The following is a 12350-nucleotide window of genomic DNA, read 5'->3' on the forward strand; positions in this document are numbered from 1 at the left end:
AAGGATGAAGGAATTTGATAATGAAAGAAATGTTGCCTATGTTGCTCATTCCCGAAAGAAGAACTCTTGTGGTTCCAAGGACAAAGGAAGGACTAAGACTCAAAAGAAGAAGGGTAAATGTTTCACCTGCCATAGGACTGGACACTATGCTAGAGAATGCCCCTTCCAGAAGAATTCTCCCGATAGTGACGACAACAACAACAACCGAAGGAATGGGAATCAAAGAAATGACAAATCCAAAGGAAAGAGGAAGGCTCACTTTGAAGGAAACCATCCACCTTCTAAAAGGACCAGAAATACCAGGTATGAGGAGTCTAATGTTGTTGATAAAAGAAATGAGTATATTCTAATATCTGCTCTCTCAGCTGCATCTCCGCCCGACACTATGGATGTCTGGCTAATCGATAGTGGTGCCTCAAGGCACATCACCGCATTCAAGGAAGCACTTTCTGACATGGTTGAAAGGGATACTAATCTAGAAATTATCCTTGGGGATAATGCCACTTATCCTGTGAAAGGGACCGGGACTGTGACCCTCCACTTGTCTCAAGGACAAGTCCTCCATCTACAAGATGTACTCTATGTACCCAAATTGAAGAAGAACCTTGTGTCTGTATCTGCCATGGAAGACAAAGGATTCAATGTAACTTTCTCTGATGGAAAGGTACTCATGTGGAAGAAGAGCTTCAAGGAAGCTATCTCAATTGGTTTTAGAGTTGGTACACTCTACCAGGTTGGAGGGAGTCCGTTGGGAGCTATGACTTGTGATACTATCCGTCAAACCGAACTATGGCACCGAAGATTTGGACACCTTCATTACAAGGCTCTTCCCGAAGCAAGGAAGGTGGTGACAGGGATGCCTGATTTTGGAAATAATCATAAAGGTGTATGTAAGGGCTGTGCTGAAGGAAAACATACAAGGGGACCTTTCCCCTCAAGTGTCACAAAGACATCTGAGATATTGCAACTGGTCCATTCTGATATTTCCGGTATGTTGCCTGTAACATCCCTGGGGGGATGTTCTTACTATATGACATTTACTGATGACTTCTCTCGCAAAACCTGGATATACTTCTTGAAGAAGAAGGATGAGGCTTTCATGTGGTTCCGTACCTTCAAAGCCTTGGTGGAAAATATGACCGGAAAGAAGATCAAGATTTTGAGGACTGACAATGGCACTGAATATGAGTCAAATGAGTTCAAAGACTTTTGCAGAGAAGCTGGCATTAAGAGGGAGACTACCACTGCATATACTCCTGAGCATAATGGTGTTGCTGAACGCAAGAATAGGACTATTGTGGAAGCTGCCCGTGCCATGCTATGTGACCAGGGTCTTCCAAAGTTTCTGTGGGGAGAAGCTGCAAATACTGCTGTGTACATTCAAAACCGATGCCCTCATTCCGCTTTGGACTCCAAAACTCCCGAAGAGGTTTTCTCTGGTAAGAAACCTGATGTCTCACATTTTAGAATTTTTGGATGTCCTGTCTATTTTCATGTGCCGAAAGAAAAGAGAAGTAAGCTGGATGCTACTGGGAAGAAAGGAATGTTTGTGGGCTACAGTGAGACTTCTAAGGCATATAGAGTCTATGTACCTGGTCAAAGAGAAGTAGAGATAAGCCATGATGTCACTTTTGACGAAGATGCTTCCCTGAAGAAAGTAGTAGATCTTCCTAGATCTGAAGAAAACCATGAAGAAAGACCTGGAAATCTGGAAGAACCCCAGGATGAGACTATGCCTGATGTTGAAGAGCCAATGGACCCTATTGATCCTTCCCCTTCTCTAGGAAAGAGGCCATCATGGCTCAGGGACACCCTCGAAGATGCTGAGGGTCATGCTGCCCCAAGGGGAACATTCCGAGAAAGCAAGAAGCCGTGTAGATACCAAGGGTATCTAGCTGCCATGAGTACTATTATACAATCTGAACCTGGATCTTTTGAAGAAGCCATCAAGCATCAAGTCTGGAAGGATGCTATGCATGAAGAATATGAGGCTATTATGAAGAATGATGTCTGGGATGTGGTCCCGAGACCGAAGGACAAATCTGTTGTCACCGCTAAATGGCTCTACAAGATTAAACATGGATCTGATGGGAGTGCTGAAAAGTTTAAGGCAAGATTTGTTGCCCGTGGCTTCTCTCAAAAGGAAGGAATTGACTATGACGATATATTTGCACCTGTGGCTCAATATACCACCATCCGATCCATCATAGCCCTTGCTGCTACGCAAGGATGGAGTCTTCATCAGATGGATGTCAAGACTGCTTTTCTACATGGTGCAATAAAGGAAGAGGTGTATGTAGAACAACCTCTGGGATTTGAAGTTCAAGATCGAGACACTTATGTCTGCAGGTTGAAGAAAGCCCTCTATGGGTTAAAGCAAGCACTCAGAGCTTGGTATGAGAGGATGGATAGTTACTTGATGAAGCTGGGCTTCACTCGAAGCAATGCTGATCCAAACCTTTACTTTAAGGTTGAGGAAGGAAAGCCTCTCATTCTAGTGTTGTATGTGGACGACCTCTTCCTGACAGGTGATGACCCTCTCATTCATCAATGTAAGAGGGAGCTTGCTGCTGAGTTCGAGATGAAAGACCTAGGACTGATGCACTATTTCCTAGGCCTGGAGGTCTGGCAGAGACCTGGAGAGATTTTCCTTTCTCAAGGAAAGTATATTGTGAAGCTTCTGGAAAGATTTGGGATGGTGGACTGTAAGTTCGTGTCGACACCAATGGAACTCAACTTTAAGAAGTTGAGTGGCAGCGCTGCAGGGCCTATCTTGGCCAATCCTACTGAGTATCGTCAACTCATAGGAGCTTTGATGTTCTTAGTGAACACCCGTCCGGACATATGTTTTGCAGTGAATACTTTGAGTCAACAGATGGTTGAGCCTCATCATTTTCACTGGGTTGGTGCCAAGAATCTTTTGAGATATCTTCGGGGCACGATAAACCATGGGCTGAGATACACTGCCGGGAGTGTGATACTCCGGGGATATACTGATGCCGATTGGGCTGGCAGTGTGGTGGATCGTAAGAGCACATCTGGATGCTGTTTCAATCTTGGTTCTGCTTCGATCTCATGGATGAGCAGGAAGCAGAAGTCGGTGGCTTTGAGCACCGCGGAGGCCGAATACATTGCTGCTAGTATGGCCTGTTGTGAAGCAGTTTGGTTGAGGAAGCTCTTTAGTGAGCTGTTCCAACATGTGCTAGATACCACTGTAATACTCTGTGATAATCAGAGTGGGATTCGTATGACTGAGAATCCTGTGTTCCACGACCGATCCAAGCATATTGATATCCGGTACCACTTTATCCGGGATATGGTACAGCGAGGCGCCGTAAGGCTCGATCATATAGGAACTGATGAGCAGGTCGCGGATATTCTCACTAAGCCCCTGGGGAAGGTCAAGTTCCTAACCTTCCGTGAGAGTCTTGGTGTCGTGGAAAGACCCTATGATGTGGGTCCTGTTGGACGATGAGCTCTGGGAGCTCTGGGGGGCTTTGGGGATAGCTTCTCGGAGCTATAAGCACTCATAATGCTTCTGCCCCACCCTTGTGATTATTGAGCTGGTTCGCCACTCATTTAATCTGTGCCCCGTATGCATCCTACCCATTGAGTTCAGGGCTCATGGGAAGTACCTCTCATTTGGCCAATGAGGTGTGGAAAAGCTAGAGACTATTAGCAAAGACTGATGGACGCATCAGAGATTGCCGTACTCTCTATCTAGGATGGCATGGTCCAACCACTTGATCTGGGATCAAGATTTGTGAGGTCTGGGACCTCTGGACTGATTATGTCAGTCGGGGAATGATGTCTTTGTGACTGACCCACTTCTGTTCTGAAATAAAGAAGCCAGCAAAGCAAGTTTCGACGGGATGACTCACGATGTTAATTGCACTAATAGATGGAGTTCTCCCTAGTTGAGAGGGAGTGTTAAATTTGGACAACTAGGTCCAAACTCCATGTTCTGATGCTCAGATTAAGAGGCTAATATTTTTGTTGGATTCCTCTTTCTGAGAGGTGTAAAATCCATATAAAAATAGTCTTAATCCGATGAGCAGAACTTATATTTTGAATTTATTATTCTTAATAAATTATATGTGCAAAGGTCAGCCAGTTTTGTAATGTAGGCTCACATGCCCAACAGATGTGTCACACACCCTCATTGATGGATATATATATACAGGAAAAGTTGGAGAGAATTAGATCACAACACAACTCACATCTTCCTCTCTCATCCTAAAAAGTACGAGCTACCTGGAGGACGAATTTCAGCCACACGTGGGAAGGACGAAGAGGATTTTTCTGCTGCTAGGGTTTCTGCTGCTAGGGTTTCGCAGAAGTTTGACCAGCGTTGACTTTGGTCAACGCTTGGTCCAAACAAGCTGAAAACTTGTGGGAGGTTCGATTTTTGAAGGCCATACTACCTGGCACAAAAATCGAGGTCAAAGGGTTGACCGTTTTGCTGCTGCGTTGACTTTTAGCTTGTTGCCCCTGCGTTGACTTTTCAGGACAGCGTTGACTTTTGTAGAACTGACTTGGGTTGACTCATCTACTGGTTGGAGGGTTGTTGTGACACATGCTGGGCTGGCTGACCAAAGGAGACTTTGCTGGTTGAAGCAACCTGTTGACCGCCGAAACAAACACATACATTTTTCTTGTTTCTGATTTGTCTTCTGTAAGATCTGCTTATATGTTCTATCTGCATTTTGCTTATCTACTTGTATGATTGCTGTGAGAAAAGTGAAATTGCTCTTAGCATAGAACATCTACAAAACTTTACAACATAAACATAAATCACAGAAGACAAGCCAAGACAAGAGGACACAAGATGTGGCGCTAGCCAGGGACAAACCCCAATGTAGGGAAACCCTTGATCAATTCTTCTTATATGTTCTTCAATAGTTCAGCAAAGAGAGAGAGAGATAGTACGTTTACAAAAAAGTCAACACTTTGACTTATCTAGATAAGAGCATAGATCATCTCTAAAAAGATGATACATGAGATCAGTTGAAGACATGTTGCTTCAACTGATTCTCCAAGGTGACTCCTTCACCTATCGTTGCGTTGCATTTCGCCATAATGTTGTACCTCACCGCGCTGCACCCATCATCACTGTGATGCATCTCATCACGCTTCATTAATCATGACTGTACCCATCACTGTATTGCATTATGTGCCATTGCTACACCATGTTGTCGTGCTGACCTATGCTCTGGTTGCACCTTGCTTGCTTGTTGTCCCTTGCTTGCTTGTTGTCCCTAGCATGCTCGTTGTCCTTAGCATGCTTGCTATTGCATGCTAGTTGTCCCTTGCATGCTAGCTGTAACATTGCATGCTTGGTGTATTTGCTGCTAAGTACCATACAACTGTCCCAATGTTAGTTAGTTGTCCCTTGCATGCTGCTCTCCTTCGGAGATAGATGCTCCGACAGTTCCAGACAGTTCCGGCAGTTCCGACTGTTTCCGACAGTTCCGGCAGTTCCGACTGTTCCCGACAGTTCCAGCAGTTCCGACTGTTCTCGGCAGTTCCAGCAGTTCCCGGCAATTCCAGCTGTTCCCGATAGTTCCAACCGTTCCCAGCAATTCCAGCAGTTCCGCAATTCCCAACAGTTTTGGCTGTTCTCGGCAATTCCGGCAGTTCCGGTAGTTCCGGCAGTTCCTGCTTCTACCCTCTAGATTAAGGCAACGTTATCCCTTAGGATCTCTCCTCCTAGTAAAACCCAAAGACAAGTAGAGAGAAAGAAATCCCAAGTGTGTTGAAAGTGACTTGAAAGCCACCTCTATTTATACTAAAACGTTGAGCACAAGTGGGGTTTATTTGGTAACTGGCCGACCTTGACGAATTGTCCCATAACACAAATAAATTCATATCTCCGTGAATGCTTATCAGAATCGGATGATCTTTAGATCAATCCTACACCTCTCGATGAGAGGGATCCAAGAAAAATATCAGCTTCCATTAATAAGATGACACACATGGAATTTGGCCCTAGTTTCCAATTTAAACAGATAAACATCTCAAACTGAAAACATTTAGTTTCATTTTAAAGAAGACAATCACAGTGTTTCAAATGGAGTAAACAAAGACCAAATAATTAGAGCTAATGATATTTTTATGCAAAGAAGACAACAGACTCACCCAGCATTCATGTAATACATTAAAAATCAGTCTAGCTATCCATTATGTTAGGAGATACAGACAAAGTAATATGGATGCCAGGTTTGTAGCATTACTTAGCTCTTGTACATGGCTGAGACAATAGAAAAATCAATGTCAAATGATAAATGCGAACTCTACACTGAGGACGGATAGAAGGTATGCCAAAAACAGAATGGCTCAAAATACTCAAGATAAATGCAGAATTAACTAAATATGCATTCCTTTACATTAGATCTCCAGGAGGACACTGAGGAAATTGAAAAGTAACAATGCCTTAAAAAATGTTGAAATTGAAAAAGTAAGGTGCAAATAAAATTATAAAAGATTTCACTGTTCCCACAAACTGCTTTAATTTTTGTTTCCACAAAGTTCTTGAACCTAAGGAATTACCACTTGAAGTCAAAATAATAGTACTAGTTTCACAGAACAAGATACTGAAGATTTATGACTCAAGCTTTTGCACTAACCTTATTTGTCACAAGCTGAAAATTTAAAATAACTCAAGAAAAAAGCAATGCATACGTACCTTTGGGACTCCTCTCTTTTCTTTCGATCAATTTCCTCTTTAAGATCCCTCCCCGTGCGTAAGCCAGCATTAGTCCCATCAGTCATTTCACCCTTTGATTTTAACCTATCCATTACATGTCTCTCTGACAAGCTTTGTTCAGGCATTCTTGTTGAAGGATATATTTTTTTTCTTGTTGAAGAATCATCTGTTCTTCCAGAAGAATTGTGGTGTGTCCTTCTCAGTGGAGAAGAATCCTGTTCATCATCTTTTGATGTTCTTGCTGGAGATGAATAATGAGAATGATGACAAATGGGGGGATCTTTTATACCCTTTTTATGTGGGGAAATATCCTTTTCATACCTTGAGGGTGACAAATCTGGAGACACCCTCTGGTCCTTGCCAGGGGGTGGAAAAAATCTTTTTCCATTTGGAGAATCTTCCTGTCTTCCGAATGAGTCATGCCAGGCACTCCTTGGTGGAAAAGAATCCAAATCCTCATTTTCTGAAACTCTATCTGGTATTGAGTAATGAGAATTGCGCAGGAAAGGAGATTCTTTATGATCCTTCCTATTTGTCAGAATACCTTTTTGAGGCTTTCTTGGGGGTGATAAATCTTGAATCTTGGTATCGGCCTTTCTAGGAGGAGAAAGGTCGGGGGAATCATGTCTAGCCTTCCTTTTTGGTGACGGAGTAAGGTTGTGTCTGCTTGGAAAATCCCCTCTTCTTCCAATTGAGTGCTGCTGGGTCCTACTTGGTGGGGAAAGATCCTGAACCTCATAGTCTGAAACTCTTGCTGGTAGCGAATAATGAGAATCATGCCAAGTAGGAGATTCATTTGTATCCCTTTTGTTTGGTGAAATATTCTGAGGCTTTCTTGGGGGTGATAAATCTTGATACTTGGTCCAGGGTTTTCTTGGGGGGGTTAGGTCGGGGGAATCATGACGGACCTTTCTTTGCGGTGATGGAATAAAATTGTTTGTGCTTGGATGTTCTCCTCTTCTTCCAATTGTGTCACGGTGGGGCATCCTTGACAGGAAAGAATCATTGTGCAGAACAGGAGATAGAGTTCGATCCTTCCCTTCTAAGAAAGTATCCTTTTGACATTTTCTTGGGTGTGGCAAATCTGGAGACTTGGTCCACGCATCTCTTGGAGGAGATTGATCAGGAGAATCATGTCGAACTTTCCTCGGTGGCAGTGGACTCAGGGCACCACCTTCATGCTCTTTCAGAAGCAAATGGTGGGGTTCATGATAGTTTGACTCTGGGGAGAGGTTGCTGCTTTCAAAATTTGTGTGTTTATTAACCAGTAATAAATCCCTTTTATGAATATTGCTTTGATCTCTCCTTGGTGGAGATAAACTTTGATCTGAATAAGTACATTGCACATGCCTATCATGTGGAACATCCGCAGAGCTCTGCCTTTTTGGAGATGAATCATTTGAATGTATGCCTGCAATAAATAAAAAATCTCCATTACTGTATGAATAGCTTCAAACTGGACCACTATTGAACTGCCAAAGGAGAAATAGAAAATTACTACTGAGATATCTGCTCCATAAAAGGAATCAAGCACGCATGCAAACTGTAAACATAAATATTCTCAAAACCATGACTTATGTACAAGAAATAGTCACAGACAACATGGGAAGTCAGAATACAGCTCTGATACATGCAATTACAGTGACCTTAACCAGCTTTGGTCTTATCAGGGATATTGGTTTATTTTCCCATTGTTGGGACTCAGAAAAGCATCAATCTTTTTTCTATATTGGTTGTTTTCAGAAATATTCTCGTAGAAGATCTCACCTGTTTTCTTAGTCTCAGACACAGTAATCCATCCACTGCCATCATCAGCAACTGTAAGATATGGCCGGTGCATCTTCAAATGCTCTAATCGCTTCATCCGCTTCACCTCTACATCTTCTGTGACTTGAGGTTTCTCATCTGTCATTGTAAAGCATTTATCCGAGTGAATTAACGAACTTATTTTAAAGTTTGTTGAGACAAAAATAAACATCTAGCCCAGCAACTATTATGATATCCAAAGACTGCTAAATGTTTCTTAGATAGAAATCCTTGTATCTCTGCCAGGTGGTTTTGGTGCTTTCTCCTGGTCAGGCTTGCAAAAGCCTATCTAGGTCCTTATCTCCTCTAGCTATGGTACATGCTTCCATTTGTTTCCTGCCCAGGTAAAGGTTATATATTTATCCCCAATTTTGATCCGAAATGGATCCTCGCCAAATTTGTAATAAGTAATAAACATGTCATTGTATTTTTTTAACTTTGTTTTTTGGCAAAGTTAGAAGTGGAAATGAACCATTGTGATGGTTGGCCGTCCAAAGGCAGCCCATTAAAAACAATGAATGCTGTAGTGAAGGATGACCAAGGGAGATGCAAGGAGAACTAGGGAGGGCAGTAAAAGAAATGAGAGCTCCAAGAGGGCAACCTGCTTGAAGATCAGTGGACGAAGGAGTCAAAGAGCCTGTCCATGATGAGCAAAGGTGTCTCTGAACCATGGCCATCTGCAATTTTGTATTAATAGTGAATCTATACAACATCTGTGTATAGCTCACCCCTCTTTAATTATTTAGTGAGCCTAATGAAATACCCATTAAATGCTGGGATTCCAGGATAAAAATTCTGTTGGATTTGGTGTGCGATTGGTACTATGCTTGCATAATCTGTCATGGTGGTATTTACGCAGATACACTTCAGCTGGGTGTTGACCACATGACTATATGCATCCCTTCTCTGGGCAGAAACTCCTTTAAACAGACAATTAAGTGTTGACCACAACCGCAATTTGGTGCTCTTGCATTGTTATTACAAGCAAACAGAGCAGTCCTCTCTATTTACAGCAGAGCAAGAAGTATGTTCTTTTTTAGCTTGACATCAGTAGCCTATATATCACAATCTACCACAAGTTTATTGAATGAGTAGCTTGGATATATATGATTCCCATGGAAGAGTGCTGAGCATGACTCGTTCTTGGCATAAGAAACAGAGTTTACATTTTGCTAACATATAACATTTGTAATTGATTGGTTGCAAGGTTTGCCAACCATCTCAGAAACAAAGTTTGCAAATGAATTTTCTTACTCTGCAATAGGCATCCGTGTTGATGAAACAGACAAGCCATAGGCATACTGTTTCCGGATCAAATTCCCAACGTATGTATAGGGTGTGATTTTACGAGCTTACAGATACAAAGTCCTCAATAACGGATAAATCATGGTAATTAAGTAAATTTGCAATTAAGAAGGCATTACAGAGACAACAATCACAAAAGAGGAGACCTATAATTGACAAAATTACCTCTGACTGATGTTGGTATCAGAGTAAGAGAGGATGCTATCAATCCAGATATGGATTCTGAATTGCACTTTCTTTAGAACTCGTTTAAAGTTTTTATGTTATGCTCTTCTTTCAGGTTTTATCAGATGGATTTGGAACTGGCTAGTTGAAACTTAAATGTGATAGGATTTTATTTTATGTATGCACATGAACATACACTCAATATATAGATAGAATATAAACAATTTATGCATAAGTATGGAAAAACAATAAATATAATTCATTAAATAACATGCTGCAGCAATATATCAAAGGAGTCTGAGGTAGGCTACCCACATTTACATAACTACTACTCCCTCATGTTAATTTTGTCCTATATAAAACCCTAAAGAGTTAGGTCGCCTGGCTACCTAGCTGACCTCACAATCATTATCATTGACTATTAGATGGTAACGTTAATTATTAACGTTGAAGCTAGTAGTTCGATCCTAGAAGAGAATACTAAGCGTTGGGGGGGTTTCTCTTCGATTCTTTTTTCGTTATTTTCATTTTCAAATTTATAGCTTTGTCGATTGGCAAGAACATTCCATCATGAGTTATGTGGTAAGCAGGGCGTGGAGAGACGCAGTTATGTTTCCATTCAATTTACTTTAGTTTTCGCTCCGTCGAAAGCCATGGGTGTGACATTCTTCTGTAATCTTGAACGAGTTGGAGTCTCTCCTGTGTAGCCTTTTATCCATTCTCAATTCTTTGGAATAATTTGGGTCGCATCGTTCTATTGTTAGTTTATAATAGAACCCCTTGAACAGAACTAATGACGATATTGATTCTCTTTCTCATGTACAAATTTGCAAAATGACATCTTAGGAGCATTTGAGGATGTAAATCGAATGGTGCTGTGAACGTTGGATGCTGTGCAACCAAAAATGAATTCCTTGACCATCAAAATCTGCTTCTTGAAACATCTAATATAAATTTATAGAGGGAGACGAATAACATAGCATAACATCACCTGGAGAATCCTCCTGGTTGGAGTCGTCCTTAATTTCAGTCTGCCATAGCGGATCCTCGTCCACGATGCGCACGCCGGAAGAGGCATTGTTGATCTTATTTGCTACCGAAACAGACATGGATTTATGGGGCTTCTTCCTCTTATTATTTGATTTGGATTTTGGTTTCTCATCGGAGCTATATTTTTTCAGATACTCCCTCAGAGACGGCGTCGCCATTACCAATGTAAATCACACAAACAGTCGCACTGTCAAGAGCTGGATAGGTCAAGTCAAGTGTCGTCGGGGCTTCACCTCACGCACCGTGTTTCTTTGTGAAATGGGCGCGCAGCGTGTAACCCAATTTCCTTACCTTGCCCGCACCTCGCTACGCTGCACTGCAAAATGTTACTCTCGCGGAACGCCTGATTGATAGAAAATGTTATAAACCAAATCGATCAAATGTCATCTACGTAATTCCAAGGCAGCTCTAATAACATAAAATCTTTTAGTTATGTAGGCTAAGTTCTCGTGGAAGTTATATATATTGTTTAGTCGTTTCTCAATTTAATGAAGATCAGTTATTAATATGATTATTAGAGTGTTTGTGTATGCACCAACATAAGGAAAATGGTTCATTTTAAAGGATAAAATTGAATGATATGAATAGTTTATTCTAAATATTAAAATCATAATTATATATTTAATGTTATTATTATATAAATGAGCATTTATATAATATAAATGATGAAAAATAAAACATTATAACCTTAATGTGGTATTACTAATTCTAAGTATTACAATCTTTTGAATTCGTGTGGCATTCCAAAAGCGACGTCTTTTTGTAGCAATGGTCTATTAGCGAGGAAGAGTTAGGTGGGTGATGGTGGTGGTCGCAGTCGAGGTCATCCCCCTCGCAATTCAAGGATTGATGAAAACATCGAGCTCTTTGACCCCAACATCCCTACGCATATCCATCGCACAGTAGCCTCATCGGAAGGCGGTGAGAGGAGGCACATAAGTGACAGTGATTGGGGTGTTAGAAACTTATTGGATCGGCACTTGTGGAAACAGGAAGAGGGAACAAAGCAGAAGGGGGTGGAGGTCAATGCCCAAGTGAGCATCTTTCATCAATCTTTGCACCAAATATCTAGATGTTTTGATCCAGGTGGATGTTGGTGGCCACCCGCCTATTCAACTTGGACCCCCACCACTGTCTCTTTCAGTTTTTCAGTTTCCTTAATTGTAGCATTGTTTACTATTTTTGCCAATTTTCGGGTCTTGAACTTCTGGAGTCATTTTGAGGCCCTAAACGATGTTTTTTGGGGAAACCAAGGCCAACATAGGTTGTGGACCATGTTGGTTGCTCGAAAGTTGTAGTCCTCTAATAGATCTCTCTA

The 12350-nt window shown here is 41.6% G+C and overlaps 1 protein-coding gene across 2 annotated transcripts in view; it reads right to left on the reverse strand.

The window, feature by feature from the left end:
- The window catches only part of LOC149228671 (pre-mRNA-splicing factor of RES complex protein), a 213712-nt gene extending 202274 nt beyond the window's left edge, over positions 1-11438 (reverse strand). The window contains exons 1-3 of one of the 2 annotated variants that reach the window (XR_016247894.1): positions 10974-11438; positions 8474-8611; positions 6686-8117 (exon numbers count right to left, since the gene is read on the reverse strand). Coding sequence is in view for 1 of the 2 variants with exons in the window: in XM_089378323.1 (XP_089234449.1) it covers positions 6686-8117; positions 8474-8611; positions 10974-11190 (1787 nt within the window). In the remaining variant the exon portion in view is untranslated. The remainder of the gene's footprint in view (positions 1-6685; positions 8118-8473; positions 8612-10973) is intronic. The other variant, XM_089378323.1, reaches the window with a different exon arrangement.
- Between the last annotated feature and the right edge of the window lie 912 nt (positions 11439-12350).

Source organism: Pinus tabuliformis, chromosome J (assembly GCF_031772625.1).
Source record: "Pinus tabuliformis cultivar Carrire ecotype Pingquan chromosome J, CPIR1, whole genome shotgun sequence".
NCBI lineage: Eukaryota > Viridiplantae > Streptophyta > Pinopsida > Pinales > Pinaceae > Pinus > Pinus tabuliformis.